The sequence below is a fragment of the Podarcis bocagei genome, assembly GCF_964188305.1.
Source record: "Podarcis bocagei genome assembly, chromosome: 1".
NCBI lineage: Eukaryota > Metazoa > Chordata > Lepidosauria > Squamata > Lacertidae > Podarcis > Podarcis bocagei.
This window is the reverse complement of record NC_138125.1, coordinates 78,937,958-78,956,326: the sequence shown is the minus strand read 5'-3', so window position 1 is coordinate 78,956,326 and position 18,369 is coordinate 78,937,958. Positions and strand designations below refer to the sequence as shown.

The following is an 18,369-nucleotide window of genomic DNA, read 5'->3' as shown; positions in this document are numbered from 1 at the left end:
AAACCACCCCCCTTTTTTAAGGTAGATAGGGACAAGATGAAATTATACAATTGAATATAAATATAGATGGGAAACGGCTATGTATAGTGAATACTTATCTACTTTTTAAAAAATTTCACCTATGATCCTTTTCTTTTACTTCTTTATTTTTTCTTTGTTCTTTTTTTCTTTTTTCTGATATCTTATCTTTCATTTCACTCCTTTATTGTGAATAGCATTTTATAGAGATATAAATAACTGTAAATATGAAAAGAGACAAAGTATTCTCTAATTTTTTTCCTTGGTTATATGTATTTTCTTTTTCTTTTGTATTTTCTTTTGTTGTAAATATGTATGTTTTCTAATCTGTACTTAATAAAAATTAAGGAAAAAAATAAAAAAATTAAAATAAAATGTTAACTCCAAAAAACAATGGCACACTCAGACCTACAAGCAAACAATGGCCACAAACCAGAGAAACAGGATGGAGAAGATACTTATGCAGCGCACCTTAATTCTCTTTTGTCCCCTAAAGCCACTGTACCACACCTACTATCCTTCTGGCATGAAAAGCAGCTTGTGGCACCGCTCAAGGAAAAGGGGAGGAAACAGACCCCTTAGGATGCTTATAAGTGTGGGTTTGTGCTGGTATTACAGCCTCTGGTTTAAGTTGATCAGTTGCGCTCAAATGGACAAGCATTAATAAATGTTAAGACAATTCAGATATATTATAAATTCTTCTGACTTAAGGATTTCCAATTATAACTTTAATGTGAAACTAAGTTAATGTGCTTAGCTTTCAGTGCCTATAAGCCTCGTAAGTCTTGTTTTTTATTACAATTATGCCTGTCAATGTGGCAATTAAATGTGGACAGATTGAGCAATCACTTACTAGAAAAGATAATTAGTGAAGGTGCAGAAATGGAACAAAAAGTTGTGTGATCAAGCAATCATGCAAAAGTGACAGAAGCCCAAGATGCCGTATCAGGTAGCAAGCAAATGCTAAAGGCCAAGCGAATCTAAATTTCACCCTAAAGTTAAAGGGGGAGAGGAAGTTCTCTCTCTCTCTCTCTCTCTCTCTCTCTCTCTCTCTCTCTCTCTCTGTGTGTGTGTGTGTAGATCACAAGCTCTGTATCCTGCAGCAGCATCCAGGAAACTAAACTAACTTGCAAGCAGATGCAGAAAGAATTCTCAAATGTCAGGCATAACAAATAAAGGAGCATTTACAAACTCACACCCAGCAGGATCTCCATTTGGCTAAAACTTTAAAGGTTTTAAAGGTAACTGTTTAGCAAGCTTTATCCTCTGAACTTTATGTAGAGAAAATAGCAAAAAATAAAAGATATCCTCAAAGGTCTTCCTTAACCCGCCAAACATCCAGTGAAGGTGAACTATTAACTGAACAACAAATGCTATATATTATGTCTGCTAGTTTCTTAGCTTTGTGGTCACTGATCTTTTATATGCCCCCAAGACACAAAAGGAGCAAAGCAAGGGCACTAAGTATGGGTGGATGTCAATGTGGTGCTAAGTAAGGTATGGGCATGGGGAAAATAAATGCCATGGTACACCTGAAACAGCACAACCGGACACCTTCATCTGCCCCTGCTGCAACAAAACATGTTTCTCCTGTATCGGTCTCTACAGCCACAGCAGGCACTTAACTCTCCAACAGTTTGACTTCACCCCTGAAGGCACACTCATCCATTGTTTCCAGAGACAGATGCGTGCTAACCATCCAGTGGGAAGTCCCACTGCACAAGCAGAACTCTTTCTGTTCATGAAACAACTTACTGTAGAAACTTTCGAAAATATTTATTCTATCTTTTAGGGCTTGCTCACCTATGACTGCTTGTATAATGATTGATGAAGCCAGACTCTTTTACCTGCTTCATTCTTTCCTTTGCACAAAGAAGTCAGGAAATGTTTAGCTAATTCTGAAGCAGGAAACTGTGGTTAATAGCTTCTGAAAAAGCAATGGTATTAATTAAGCCAATTTAAAACATGTTTTAATATCTGGGCTTTTAAGGAAACTATTGTTTCCTGTTGCAATAGAACTATAGAACTGTGATTAACTGAATCCTTCCTAGCTTGTTTTCCAGACTGTATAAGGGAGGAACAAGATGACTGTACGTGAGAAGCAGCTAACTGAGCCAAGATATGATCAAAACATAGAGACTGCAACATCAAGTGTGATAGAATAATAGCTTGCACACATGGATGAGCTATCATAGGCAGGCAGAACTTTGAAATTACCTCACAAAAATTAAATACAATGCTTTGCCCAAGAAGTCAGTTCACACATTCAGCCACAGTCATTTGTTGAGAAATCAAGTGATATGTGTGCCAAGTGTGAACAAGTCCTTAGAAGCTATTCAGTATTTCTGATTGAAGCTCCAGTTACCATAAGCATGGATTTACCCACAGTTAAGGCTGTGCAGGAGGCATAAGCTACAAAGTGTAAGCCAAAGTTACTGCAAATGCAAGCTTTGGCAATTACAGGGCTTTTCTCATTTTCAGTTAATTAAGTTTTAGAAAATAAAAGGACTAAATGACCAAAGAACATCTGTTTCTATGGACCTTTATTAACCCCAATATGCAGTGCTATCTATTGGGTTTGGCAATTATGAAACCTAATAAAATTTACAGGAGAGGGGATGTTTTTCACTTCATTCAATTGCACCTCACTAAGTATATTAAAGACAAGCAAAGCATTGCAGTTGACTAGCCCATTGATTATAAAGCACAACATCCATAGGCTATATGTCAAAAGAAGAAATGTCTTATCTCACTTTAATTAAACACACCAAAAAAATTCAGTACAGCATTTCCCAACTGATGATACATATTCAGCCCAACAACTGTAAATGTGCCATTTCAATGCTCCCTGTAAAAGGACTGTGGCACAGCTCAGAGGCAACAGGAGCCCACAGTTCATCCAATAGAGGGATGAACTGAAGTGAGTCTCACAAACTCATTCCCTCTCCCTTTTTCAGTTCTTTCACAGCCACAAGGAGGAGATTGGAAGCTTCTGCTTTAACAAACAACAAATCAGTTTCCGATGAAATCCAAGCACAAGGAACTGTGATTTAGTTAAACTATGGTTAGTAAGAACATTATAAACATCGTGACCGAACCTGGTCGATATCCATAGCTACTGCTCATGATGGCTGCATGCTACCTACCTCCAGGATCAAAGGCAACCTGCCTCTGCATACCATTTGTTGGGAGACACAAGTGGTAAGGGAACGGCTGCATTCCTCTCCTGCTTGTGGGCTTCCCACAGATATCTGGTGAACCACCATGAGAACATGAAGCTGGAGGAGATGCCCTTGTGGCCTGATCCAGCAGGGCTTTTCGTATGTTCTTAGAATTCTCCATGAACTCAGCTGCAGTGTTGTGCCTGCCAATATGCAGCCAAATGGTTAAGCCCTCTGGCAAAGCCTCCCTTGCTATTCACATGGGACAGACATATTTAAGAGCCCTTGCCTGTATACCAAGTCGTACACAAGAGGCAAGGGCAATAGATGCAGCAACAACACCCTCTCAGAAAGTCTAAGTATGTGGATAATACAAGTGTTACCAATATCTGCTCTCTGTAGAAGTGATTGACAAAACCTGGGAAGACTCAGGAATGATTGTGCACCTGCTGTTCTACAGTGGTGGTGTCAAGAGTCCCTGCCCTCTATCATCTATTTCATCAACCATACAAATTTCTCTATCTTCATCTTGTTTGCCAAAATTGCTAGTTGAGGTGCCAAATGTCTTCTGATTTTGAATAAGATGCAGCTAGCAAAAATATCCCCAACAGCATTACTCAATGACTTCATTCACTGCACAAGACTGAAAGCAACCAATTGGTGTGAATATGCAAATAGGCCACTCTGCCCAGCCAGCTGCTTTCACTAAGCCTCACCTGTTAGCACAATCCTAAGCATAACGATCCAACACTAACTCCCAATGAGTTCAGAGGGGTTTGCTCCTAGGAAACAATCTGTATCTCCTTATTCTAACATGAAAAGAAAAGTATTATGTAATTTAGCTCTATGTTGACACCAGTCAATATATCATTTCAATCAATATATTACATTACCTTTGTATCCCTGTTGCGGTTATGACCTTGGAAACACGTCCATATCTCCCCACAGATATGTTGCTGTAAACAAGCCATTGCTGTAAGCAAGCCACACCTAATAATTTTACTGGTACATCTGCTCATCACCACCCCAAATATTGGGGGGTCCTGTTCTCCGCCCCACTAAGGTCACTTGTAGCCATACCTTTAACATTCTTCATTACCATAATTTGCAGGGAAGCTCTCACCTCTAGCCTTTCTAAGTATCACTTTTTATTACCCACTATTTACAGCATGGCAGGTGGCCAATAAAGCTCTCAGGGGAATTCTGCATCCTTACATAGTTTGCAAAGAATCTTCCTTTGTCTTTGAACAGCACAATTCAATGTCAAATCTCTTAAATTTTTCAACTTACAATTTATTATATCAAACCTCCTTTAGTGTGTAAACTGACATAAAAGACCCACTCAAGATTCTTTTAAAGACGTTAAGGGCACACAGCCTGATTTTAGAGTCAGTTTTGAAGATATTTCAATATGTCCTCATTGACACAAAAGGAGCTGTTACATTTGCACTTTCACTGAAGTTAATCTATGAAACGTTTGATGTGCTTCTCTCTTAGTTTCATAGGGCAAATAGTTACGCTTTGTTATATTTAACTGGAGGACTTCAGACAAACCTAAAAAAAAAAATGACTTGCAGATTCTGCAGTTAGGAAGGAAGTAGAGGGAAGTGGATTAAGGTGGAAAGGCAAGAGCACACCCCTTTGAGTGTGCACACCCTGACAGCTGGGAATGGCTTTCTCACCAAAAATGTTTTATCACATAGCTCACACACTAAATTCCACACTAGGCACAAAATACATGTGTGTGACTGAGCAGTTTACCCAGTCTTTCAGAAAATGTCTGATCACAATATTGCTCAAATTAAAGGCATTTTCGCTATGTGGTAGATAGGGCAGGCAAGGCACTAGCAACTAGGGACTGCCAACCTTTTGGGGCCCAGGAATATATGCAAACCAGAGAGACTGTTGTGAGCACCTCACACACAAACCACAGCCAAGCACACACCACGACCCATTCCACTGGCTACAACCAAATGCTTATTTAAAGCCGACCTTCAGTGTGGGGGAGATGATGATGATGATTTATACGCCACCCATCTGGCCGGAAAAGACCCTGATGTTGGGAAAGATTGAGGGCACAAGGAGAAGGGGACGACAGAGGACGAGTTCTCGAAGCTACAAACATGAGCCTGACCAAACTGCAGGAGGCAGTGGAAGACAGGAGTGCCTGGCATGCTCTGGTCCATGGGGTCATGAAGAGTCGGACACGACTAAACGACTTAACAACAACAACATCTGGCTGGGGCTCCCCAGCTACTCTGGGTGGCTCCCAACAGAATATTAAAAACACAATAAACATCAATCCTTAAAAACTTCCCTAAACAGGGCTGCCTTCAGATGTCTTCTAAAAGTCAGATAGTTGTTTATTTCCTTGACATCTGATGGGAGGGCATTCCACAGGGCAGGTGCCACCACCGAGAAGGCCCTCTGCCTGGTTCCCTGCAACCTTACTTCTCGCAGTGAGGGAACCGCCAGAAGGCCTTCGGAGCTGGACCTCAGTGTCTGGGCTGAACGATGGAGGTGGAGACGCTCCTTCAGGTATACTGGGCCGAGGCTCTTTAAGGCTTTAAAGGTCAGCACCAACACTTTGAATTGTGCTCGAAAACGTAGCCAATGTAGGTCTTTCAGGACCGTTGTTATGTGGTCTCCTCAGTGAGGAGAGGGGACAAAGGAACGTTGTAGGTGCCATGGAAGGCCCCTGCAAGACCATGTGTGCTCGTGGCTGCTATGTTGGCAATCCCAGTAGAAGTATTCAGAAGTGCAAAGGACATATTTAAGCTCAGGAGTGTTGCTGTGTATCTGGGCTGCTATTAAGAGGGCTACAATTCCCAAAGCTGACACATAATAAATTATTGTCTAGTGAATGAATTTAATAAGAAGGTATGCTATCCATGTTCTGAATATTCAGCTGGAAATGTCTACAATTAGAGCTTCATTTCATCTGCTGCAGAAATAACTTTCCATATTATTAAAGTTGCTCCCGTGCTAAGAGAAGCAAAGGCTGAAGAATTCCACAGCAATATGACCGTATTATTACAAGGCCAGTCCAGGACTCAGTGACAAGGCTGTTTACCCTTTAGCCCATTGCCAGATTTAATTCCAAACTAATTCTATACGGTCTTGCACTTGCCATAATCATGCACATCAGGCAAGAGAATGAAGACATACACATTGAACATAGTTGTGGTGGGGGCTGGAATGTGGGCCTAGGGAGAAGGTTAAGAAACAGAAAGCCCAGGGGGCAGGGTAGCTGAAGGAGAGGGGGCAGAGCAGGAGTAGACAGAAAAGGTATGGACCAGAGTGGAGACAGGTAGAATGTGCAGAGCCCCTGGGTGGGAAAATGTGCCAAAGAGGCATGGGGTTAACAAGGTGGGACCAGATAGGAAGAAAACCCATTATTTCCATTTGTTTGCTGTGTCTGCATATAAAGTGGGGAGTGTAAGGTGTAACAGCAACCCCCAACCCCAAATTTGTTGTTCCAGGCACTTTTCTCCATTCTTGACTAACTTCTCCCCATATTTGTGCTATGCCTTTCAGTTCCATTAAGTGCCAATATTCACTGAATTATCTAACTCCAGGTGAGAATCTAAGTTGGGCAACACCCTAAGTAATGCTTTAAGGCCTATTCCAGAAAAGTAAAGACGCCTAGATGGTTAGTTGATATAGTGGTGTTTTGTTTTGTTTTGAATAAGCTTACTGTTGTAGAATTGACTCCAGTACTATTTTAACACACCCTGGTATCTAAACTGCAATGAAGAGTAGCTGAAAGTATTCTAAATAATAATAATCAATAAAAACATGCAATCAGATGGCTCTGTCCTGTCTAACCTAGCCCCAATTTTCACTCAAGACACTAATAATAACAACAAAAGGCAGTTTTCTAGAAACCTTACTTGTTTCCAATTATTGGCTCTCCAGAAGCGCTCAGTGCCGAGTAGTCCATGCCATAAAAATTCAGTCCCAGAAGAATTTTACTTCTCCACTTGGCTTCTGGATCCAGCATTTGAACACACGCCCGCATCCAAGGTAGAGGGGAATTAGGGCCAGGCCTGGAGATCAACAGCAAAGAAATAAAATATGATGTCAAGGGACAGGTTTCAAAAAGAAGCAAAAGCATCTTAAACCAAACCTTTGCTCTAAGGAGATCCATAACCCCCAAAACAAACTGTATTGCTTGCTAGGAGAAAGGAACATAGAAGTTGTCTTATAGTGAGAGTCAGGCCCATTGGTCCATCAAGCTCAGTATTGCCTACACTGACTGGTAGCAACTATTCAGGGTTTCAGACTAGAGACATTTGCAGACCCACAGAGAGATGTCAGGGATTGGTCATGGGTATTTCCTTGGATACTGAATGGATATTTCTAACACTCCCGTCTTGGAGAGACAAACTGTAAGGTAAAGGTAAAGGTACCCCTGACCGTTAGGTCCAGTCGTGGACGCTCATCTTACTCTATAGGCCAAGGGAGCCAGCGTTTGTCTGCAGACAGCTTCCAGGTCATGTGGCCAGCATGACGAAGCCACTTCTGGAGAACCAGAGCAGCTCATGGAAACACTGTTTACCTTCCCACCGGAGCGGTACCTATTTATCTACTTGCACTTTGACGTGCTTTCAAACTGCTAGGTAGGCAGGAGCAGGGACAGAAGAATGGGAGCTCATCCCGTCGCGGGGATTCAAACTGCCAACTTTCTGATCAGCAGCAAGCCATCACATACTGTTTCAGCAAACATTACTTAATTAACTTTTGCACTTGTTTCCATTGCTGTTATTTCATGTTTGATTACATTTTATATGGTTTTCTTATATTGTTTTTATCTTGTAAGCCACCTTGATTGGGCATTTTGCCTAGGATAGCAGGATATGGATGTTAGCATAAACAAGTATATAGAACCACTCAGAAGCAATGTTTATAAAAGAACATAGAAAATTATACAGTCTTATATCTCTAAAAAGGCATGCTGTATTTCTGTACACACCAGTGGCCTTGTACCTGGCATTGCTCCAGTAAAGGGATCCCAGACCATTAGGTCCAGTCATGACCGACTCTGGGGTTGCGGCGCTCATCTCGCTTTATTGGCTGAGGGAGCCGGCATACAGCTTCCGGGTCATGTGGCCAGCATGACTAAGCCGTTTCTGGCGAACCAGAGCAGCACACGGAAACGCCGTTTACCTTCCCGCCGGAGCGGTACCTATTTATCTACTTGCACTTTGACGTGCTTTCGAACTGCTAGGTTGGCAGGAGCAGGGACCGAGGAACGGGAGCTCACCCCGTAGTGGGGATTCAAACCACCGACCTTCTGATCGGCAAGTCCTAGGCTCTGTGGTTTAACCCACAGCGCCACCCGCATCCCTCAGGAAGTGTAAGAACCCCCCAAAATCAGTGCCCTTTTGAAATCATTAGTTAAAATCAGTGCAGTTTTGAAAGGGTCAGTCTGTCGTTTCAATTAAAAATCACATTTAATTGTATCTGAACATAGACAAAAAACTTGATCACAGGCACCATCATGCAAAATTTAGTTACAGTATCTCAATACGAGTCCAAATGCATAGCAAGCAGCTTTCTAAAATATATAGATGTACACAAAAGTAGGTCCAGCATTCTTCACACATAGTTTTTCTATGTTCCAAACATGTCATTTTATATTTGTATTTTCAAGTACGCTTCAACCAATTCAAGTAAAGTGTTGCTATTGTTTTTTTAAGAAAGAATCCTTGCATCCTTGACAGTTTGCCTTCTGTTGTAACATTTTCCTTGCCTCTTTTCAATATGCCTATCATTGGTGGAAGGCATCTGAAATTTTAAAAGTCCTAAAGGAAAAAAAGCAGTACATTGTATGTAATATGGAATTCTGTTTGTACATTTCTTGGACAAGCCACTGGATGATTTCCCTTATCTTGTGTGCGCACTTCAAACTGACAGTCGAGATAACTAGATACAAATCCTTAAGACGCCATTTGATAAAGTGGGAAGAAAATATAAGGGTGTATAGAGAGCAACTGTCAGAACTGTTTCAAAGCAAAGAGGGAGAAAACGTAAAATACAAGGTTCCTTTTTTAGTTCTTCATCCTCAGAAGCCATATTGGACAGGGATTTTAGAGGCTTATTTGCCAATCCAAAAACAGATATAAGAAAAGCTAATACAGGCAAGCCAAAAAGAATGGTAGCCAATGGATGATATCCACCTAACCAGGCATTGCCAAACTTGGCCCTCCAGCTGTTTTGGGACTACAACTTCCATCATCCCTAGCTAACAGGACCAGTGGTCAGGGATGGTGGGAATTGTAGTCCCAAAACAGCTGGAGGGCCAAGTTTGGCAATGCCTGAACCATACTCATACTAGACCAACTGAAATTAACGGACAAGATACCTGTCCATTGATTTCAATGGGTCTACTCTTGAGTAAGGCCAATGGTGGGTATTGCCCAATATATTTACTATGCAATCTCAAATGAAATACTGAGGTGGGGAGAAATATACCATAAATAAAGATAATAATGAAGTAAAAAAAATAAATAAAGCCTGGAATCTGCCCACTCCTCTTCTAAAGGGTACTGATTAATTAGGATTTCTGTGAGCTCCAGGTATGTTTCCTGTTGTCACTACTACATCCCTAAAAGCCAGTTCAGTATACTATTGCTTTCCACTGTCATTGCCTTACCGCTGAGGCGCTGAATAATCGTATGTCATGAGGCTGAAGCTGTCCACTATTGGGGCTAGCTGATCAAATTCTTTCTTTGTGAAACTTCCCAGCTGGTTGGTTCTTTAAGAGAGAGAGAGGGGGGGGAGAGAGAGAGAGAGAGAGAGAAATGTTTATTTATATAAGGTCATCAGCATGCCTGGTGCTTTACAGAGTACAAGAGGACCAGTCCCTGCCCTGAGGAGCATACATTCTTTACATTTGACACAGGGGAATCAACAGAAGTAGGGTAAGCTGGGAACAAAGATGCAATAGTTTCAGTTGCATAAGGACATAGTCAGAGACTGGGTTGGATCAAACCAAAGGCTCATCTAGTCCAGCATTCTGTTCCCACACTGCCTACCAGATGCCTATGGGAAGTCCACAAGCATGGGAAGTCAAATAGTATTGTCCCTCATTTACAGGCTCAGTAACAGTACAACATGGTAACTAGCAGGTTGCTAAACGTTTCACAGAAAACATGGGCTTTGAGGAGGGATTTGAAGAAAGTGTATCTCCTCCCATTTGTTCCTCACATGGGCTTCGAGGAACTCTGGAAATGGCTTTACCCCTGGCCCTGAGAATTCCCCCACTCCATCCACTTAGGCCTAGACCCAACTGAAGTTAACTGGGACATCTGTAACTCTTCTTTGGGTATGAACCAAGCTTCTAAATGTCTTGGCCAGGAAGGGTTAGAGTATTTTATGGGGAAACCGGGAACTAGAGATAATGTGCTCAAGTTCCAGAGCAACATATATTACTGGGCTTCTTGTCTGAAAATCCTGACCTTGGGTGGATGGAGAAATAGAAGAAAGAAGATCAGAGGACTTTGCTTCTACACTTGGAAGTACTTTACATCCTGGTTCTAAATATTTGCACCCCTATATCCAACTGTGATGGAATCACAATTCCCTTGCAGTAGTTAAAATATCATGCTAGTGCCATTGAACTAGTCTCAGCTACAGCACTTTGTTGGTGATTGCAGCCTTAAAATGAGGGCACTGGTTAATGTTTTGGTTACCTCTGGACTAAGTTTATATTTAAATGGAAATGAATCCCAACCTTTCCCAAAGGCTCAGGACGAATCAACATTTTGAGACGTCAGACTATGATAATGTAATAAATAATACGCTCTTCTAAACATCACAGTGCTAAAGGCACAAACCATAATGCTGAAACCCCAAACCCTCAATGCAAAGCATGGGAAATCTGTCCAGTGCCAGGAAAAACCCACACTGATGTGGTCCAATCAGACACTTGCATTCTGCCTTCCCCACCCAGGCCAACATAACCCATAAGACTTGTACTTTTGCCACTGCCACTTTTTTGGCTTGCTCCCGAAAAACTGTGTTGCACTGCAGCCTCAAGATGGAACTAGATGTAATGCTACTCACACAAGTATTTATTTGTTTATTTGGTTCCAGTAATGAAATGCCTCCCATAAAAGATCTTGAAGAGGTTTCACAGCGAAGACAAAAAAAAAAATCAAAACTATTCCATATATACACAAACAAATTCAAATCCAATACAGAAACAGGGTAGGATAAAAGGTTTGTTGAAAGAAAAAATGTATTTACTAGGTGCCAAAAAGACAACAGAAGCAATGCCTGTCAAATCTGTAATGGGAGGGAATTCCAAAGAGGAGGTGCCACAATGCTAAAGGTCCAATTCTTTACATTTGTGCAGATGGTATCTGCAGGAGACTTCTTTGGCTGATTGCAGTGATGGATATAAGGGTTGAGATAATATTTTAGGTATCCCTTGGCTCAGCAGCAAATTGGCAGCCAGTGTAACTACAGTCACAACAGTGTGAATGGCATTTTCACCGCAGAGAAATAGCAGGCAGGGGCCACTCCATGCTTCCTGTTTGCACTGGGAGGGAAGTTTCCATTTATGTTAAAAGAAGTTTTCTTTACAATGCAAACAGCAGGTGGGGAGGGGGAGGAATAAGAGCCACACTGGAATGCCAGCCTTGGGCAAAAATTCAAAGCCCCTTTACCCAACCCCAGCAAGGGTCCAATCTGGATATTGTACCCCCCCAACAATTTACTTATTAGAGACCCATTCATGAAATTGTTAATTGTGTCAATGGTATTGTGTCCAGTTCGGTCTCTAGGCAAACATGTACATACACACACCGAGTAGAAATGCAGCACTGTTATGCATTACCCGGTACAGCCTTCAGCCTCCAGATTGCTGCTGCACAGCCAGGTGCAAGGGTTCACTGCCAGACTATTTATCCCAAGGCAGGCCCTTCTATAAGTAGACACAAAAGTCTGCCACTTATGGCTCAGTGTGGCTGTACTCCAGAAACAGCCCGTGGAGACAGGGAGGGTGAGAGATGAACTTGTGGATGCTTACAGGGAAGGCACTGAAGAGCCTTGTCCTGGTTAAATGGCTTGACCATGTGGGGCATTCAAGATTTCACCCTTAGTCTCTATGGAAAGCATGACTAAAAGGGAGCCACTTTTAGGACAACCTGTTTGAGCATATTCACATGCAAAAAAATTCTGTTAATTTCAGTGAAACCCACTTTTGAAGTATCTACACAGTCAGTATATTTCTAATACACAAAAATGCTATGTTCCTTGAAACTGAGCTTCTTTAAAAAAACGAAATTACCCAAGTGCATTCACAATACATTCAGAACACAATAGAAGCTAACAGACCAGAGCAGAAGCAGAGCATCGGTTTTTCTACTGAATATAGAAACAGTCAGAAACTGACATTAAATTAATAGAAAACAAGCACATTACCAGTCTTCTGTTTACACACACGCATTTGAATTTTTTGCCTTGTTCAATTAAAGGGTTCCAACACGGAAACCTCAGGCCTAAGCTGCTATTAAAATAAAATCTAACCCTTTGGAATCATTTAATTCTTACACAATTCTTCTTCACAGCCAGTCTCCAGAGGTGTTAATTTAGTCATGAAGCATCATTTTAAAAAAACAAACCAGGACAAGTGATTAACAGCTGCATTTCTGAGCACACTTTCCTCAGTGGAAGCACCACCACTGAAAACAATGAGAATGTATCCTGAATAAACATGCATAAAATTACACGGCACATCTATTATTATTATTATTATTATTATTATTATTATTATTATTATTATGTAACAGGCCATGTGAGATAGGAGACAGGCAGTTTACAACTGCTACAACCAGCCACCTGTTACACAATGTCAAAATTGGATTATTAATGATAATATTTAATTACAGATGGCTGGCACCTTTCCCTACTAATTGTAAAAGGCAATATAGGAAGCCTCATGCACATACATCTGTACCCACATAGGCCAACTTCAGAATGAAGGCAAACACATAGTAGCAGAGGTGCATGTTTGGGAGATACAGATGTGCTTAGGGGCAGGGCCAACAGTATGAATTCTCACTACCCCCCTTATGCATTCAGTACCCATTGGTACCATATGCCTGAATAAGTCTAGTCAGTCTCCTCCTTCTGTGCAATCTGCAGACTAGATCATAGTTTAGTTTAGGTCAGCTTCTTCTAACAGGTATCTGAAGTCAAATGTTAAATAGTGAAAACCATAGAAGAGGATCATTACAAGATAACCAGTCAACCAACAAAAACCATGGTTGTGGAGCTAAAGATTTCTTAAACATTATCAAGTACTTTTCTTCTGTATAAATATTTTTAAATGGTACAAGAAAGGTATTTGAACACGGAGATTGCAATCCATGATAGTAATTCCGGGTACATACCTATATGGTGCCTAAATGCTTTAACCCATGGAGCAAACAGCAGCAGCTGGGAAAGGAAAATTTGGGGAAACAGCAAGCATGGAATGGTTAACTTCCTCTTCCCACAGCACAACCTTGATCCAATCTTCAGCCTCTCAATTGACATTCTGATTTTTAAACATACATGTCCCATGGCACATCTACTTTGGCAATAATAGGCAATACTTTGACTAATAGTAGGAAAGCTACAATATAAGCACTTGGAACTGGATTCAACTTACCCATTCTGCTAGTGGAAGCCAGTGTAAGGACTCCTGCTAGCACAATAGAGCTTCCCCCACCCATTGGGTTGGGAGAACCCCCAAAACAACTCATGGGGGGGGGAGAAAAGGGTGACCATTCAATTGGGCGAGCAGAAAGATCATCATTAATATTCCAATTGTGACATTCAAAAGATTGTGCTGACGGATCAATCTCGTAAGTGCTACACTGAACGATCTTTAATTACAGAAGTTGCAGTAAGAAAGAAGAAGCACTTTCACATGAAAAGTTGGGAACGAGAATACAAGCCACTTTAAAACTAAGTGTTCCCATTTCATGGGGCCATAAACTGCACTATGATGTAGTAATCAGCCCCAAAATAAATTCAGAGAAACAGATATCTTAGCCAGTGATAGGAAAAACAATTGAGACTCCCGCTGCACCTTAAAAGCAAACAAATTTTAGGGCAGGTATATTTTTAATAGTTACAAAAGAGGCTCCAAAGCCTAGCCTCAAAATATAAATTAGTTAAATGAGAAAGGTTTGAGGGGCTGGGGAACCAGAACATTCAACCAGCTGAGGCACTGCATTAGAAGCTAAAAACCACTTATCTGCTTAAAGGGTAACACAAATGCAATTTTGCACTGTCATCTCATTGGGCTGAAAGGGTATGTGCAACGATGCTGAACTAAAAATATGCCTGAGTGACATTTTTCAGTCAGGTCAGCAAGCCCAGAATATAAAGAACACAGTGGCAACAAAGGCAATTTGCCTCTGACAAGAGTTTAACGTGCGAGTGACTACTTTCTTTTGATGTACGCTGCAGCCACCTCATGTTCCAAGAACCAATAATTTAGTTGTCATATTAAGGAGCAGCACTTTCCCAACAGGAGTTCAAACATAAATTAAAAGCAGTCACCCCTTCCGGGACTTACTTGCACCCATCAGTCTTCGTAGCAGTTATCTGGCATTTGCTGCACATTTAAATGGCAAGCACTGTACGAATGCGTAAAATGAAGGGCATCTGTTATGTTACAACAATCTAAGTGCCTAGAGGCAAAACAATTTCTTCCCCCAAACATGGCAATATGCATTTGCAATGAATATATTGTTATCATTTCAGAGCGGGGGCAGGAGAGGAATATAGCTTCCTTTTATCATGCACTGCATTTTATTGTGCATTATATCACTTTACATAGGTTAGAGGAGCATAGCATTTAATGAAGCTGGGATGCATCTTTGTTAAGCCAAGGAAAATATTTTAATAAGCAACTTGTAACCTAAGTAACTCTTCCCCACCTACTTTATTATTGATTACACTAATTACTTGCAGCACACACATAAGGATCCCAGATAACTTTTTTTCCCTCTCGGTTGAAGAGAAAAAATATTTTCAATAACGCTCATCAGATGAATCACATGAATAATGAGCTTTTATTTTAGCTCTCTGAACATTATTTAGTTGAGACCAATACTGCCTCTAGGTGCAAAGCAAATGACATATTCTAACTTAATATTCCCTTAAGTCAAGCATAGGAAACCTCTGGCTCTCCAAATGTTTTGATGTACTACAAATCCCATCATTGCTTGCTACTGAACATGCTGGCTGGGGCTGATGGGAGTTAGAGTCAAACAACATGTTAGGCCACAGGTTCCCCATCCTGGGTTATGTGATTAGGATAGGCATGCTGTATTTTATTAATTACATCTGTATAGCACTCTTGAGAGTCCCATGGACTGCAAGAAGATCAAACCTCTCCATTCTGAAGGAAATCAGCCCTGAGCGCTCACTGGAAGGACAGATCGTGAAGCTGAGGCTCCAATACTTTGGCCACCTCATGAGAAGAGAAGACTCCCTGGAAAAGACCCTGATGTTGGGAAAGATGGAGGGCACAAGGAGAAGGGGATGACAGAGGACGAGATGGTTGGACAGTGTTCTCGAAGCTACCAGGATGAGTTTGACCAAACTGCGGGAGGCAGTGGAAGATAGGAGTGCCTGGTGTGCTCTGGTTCATGGGGTCACGAAGAGTCAGACATGACTAAACGACTAAACAACAACAACATAGCACCTTGGAGACATTTGGGTGTAAGGGGAGTTTTAAAAATGTCAATACCTACATCGGCATGTGGTCTTCATGGCCAGTCTTCAGGCCAGCAGCAACAGCATAAGGACACAGTGACCACTGTTCTCTCACTTATTCAGGCTGACAGAATTAGCATGTGGTCACAATAGCCAGTGTTCAGACCAGCAGCACCACCAAGGTCACAATTGTCAGTCTATCTCCATCAGGCATAAAGACACGTTGGTCAGTCTCCCTGAGAAAACCTTGTCCTTTATCTGAATATAAGAGTGCCAAAGCTCTCACACCTAGTTCAGATCGCCTCAGTTCTTGCACCACTGGCACCCACTCTGAGCTCTTTATGTGAAGTAGCTGCCAAATGCATAGCCAGATAGCTTAAGGACTGCTGCAAACCACCTTTGGATATGCACTGGGCTACCCAAAAAAGTTATGCATACAGTGGATCACTCCAAGCTGCAGCTGGCATGCAAATAAATTGGAATTTGCCACCACACCATTGGAGATCCATCTGTATCAATCCTAAATTGTAGTTCCCTAACGAGATGGAACTTACTTAGGGAGCCGATTTGTAGAAACTGCCCATGTAGATACACCCAGTTAATGTGTCACTCAGCTCTCCACAAATGCCACTGCAAAGATGAGATGCTAACAAAATCTAAAGCAGGGCTTGTCAGTATCATGCCTGTGAGTGCACATGCACCCACAAAGGCCTTCCATGGAGCCCACAGGTTCCCCTCCCCTTACCATACTGAAATTAGGCTTGTAGCCAACATAACCAGTGTGGTATGTGCTTGGCTGCAGTCGGTATGGCACGCACAACCTTTTTTCTGGTTTGCAAATGTGTCAGGGGCCCAAAAAGTTTGGTGACCCCAGGTCTAAAGTGCAACCCAGCATTCCTGGCATGGAATCCTGTGGGAAGCGGGTCAGGAACTGAGGAAAGGGAAGGATGTGAAGCCAGATGGGCCCTCCCCCTACCAACCAAGACACAGGTGGACTGAATGCCCCTTAGCACAGGACACTCAGTAAACTATGTTGACTTGTGGGAGTACCTGCTTTTCCTACTTGCCCCATCATTTCCAGCTGATTTGGGAACAGCTGCTGATCTGTTTTGATATGGTTTTACGAGGGCTTTGAGGTCTCCAGTTCAGTTTCCTTTTCTAATGCCAGTGTTAGCCAGGGCTCGAAGTTAACAATTCCTTGTGGGAACAGTATATTGCAAGTCTTTAAAGAAATGGGAGTGCCTAATCACCTCATCTGTCTCCTGAGAAATCTCTATGTGGGACAAGAAGCTACAGTTAGAACTGGATATCGAACAACTGATTGGTTCAAAATCGGGAAAGGAGTACAACAAGACTGTATATTGTCTCCCTGCTTATTTAACTTATATGCAGAATTCATCATGCAAAAGGCTAGACTGGATGAATCCCAAGCCAGAATTAAGATTGCCGGAAGAAATATCAACAACCTCAGATATGCAGATGACACAACCTTGATGGCAGAAAGTGAGGAGGAATTACAGAACCTTTTAATGAGGGTGAGAGAAGAGAGAGCAAAATATGGTCTGAAGCTCAACATAAAAAAAACCCTAAGATCATGGCCACTGGTCCCATCACCTCCCACTGGTCCCATTACCTCCTGGTAAATAGAAGAGGAAGAAATGGAGGCAGTGAGAGATTTTACTTTCTTGTGTTCCATGATCACTGCAGATGGTGACAGCAGCCACGAAATTAAAAGATGCCTGCTTCTTGGGGAAAAAGCAATGACAAACCTAGACAGCATCTTAAAAAGCAGAGACATCACCTTGCCGACAAAGGTCCGTATTGTTAAAGCTATTATTTTCCCAGTAGTGATGTATGGAAGTGAGAGCTGGACTATAAAGAAGGCTGACCGCTGAAAAATTGATGCTTTTGAATTATGGTGCTGGAGGAGACTCTTGAGAGTCCCATGGACTGCAAGAAGATCAAACCTATCCATTCTGAAGGAAATCAGCCCTGAGTGCTCACTGGAAGGACAGATCCTGAAGCTGAGGCTCCAATACTTTGGCTACCTCATGAGAAGAGAAGACTCCCTGGAGAAGACCCTGGTGTTGGGAAAGATGGAGGGCACAAGGAGAAGGGGATGACAGAGGACAAGATGGCTGGACAGTGTTCTCAAAGCTACAAACATGAGTTTGACCAAACTGCAGGAGACAGTGGAAGATAGGAGTGCCTGGCGTGCTCTGGTCCATGGGGTCACAAAGAGTTGGACTAAACGACTAAACAACAACAACAACATCATCATTAGCATATTTACCAATGTAACCAATAGTTGGTTATTATACAGGGTTGGGAGTAGAAAAGACAACCCAGGAAGCTGATCTTAAAAGCATTTGAGAAAAACTGGCTCAGACATAGCTGGTAAAATGAGAGGCAGGTGGTGGGGAAGGGGGGAAACTCTCACAGGGAATGAAACTAATCGCTTTACTGG

The 18,369-nt window shown here is 41.9% G+C and overlaps 1 protein-coding gene across 19 annotated transcripts in view; it reads right to left on the bottom strand.

Moving 5' to 3' along the window:
* The window catches only part of CHID1 (chitinase domain containing 1), a 130,231-nt gene that overhangs the window by 75,086 nt on the left and 36,776 nt on the right, over positions 1 to 18,369 (bottom strand). For 16 of the 19 annotated variants that reach the window (XM_081203020.1, XM_081203025.1, XM_081203026.1 and 13 more), the window contains 2 exons: positions 9,838 to 9,939; positions 7,073 to 7,228 (listed from right to left, as the gene is read on the bottom strand). In XM_081203020.1, the coding sequence (XP_081059146.1) occupies positions 7,073 to 7,228; positions 9,838 to 9,939 (258 nt within the window). Of the gene's footprint in view, positions 1 to 3,895; positions 3,989 to 7,072; positions 7,229 to 9,837; positions 9,940 to 18,369 lie in introns of all 19 variants that reach the window. The other 3 variants (XM_081203017.1, XM_081203018.1, XM_081203016.1) reach the window with 2 other exon arrangements.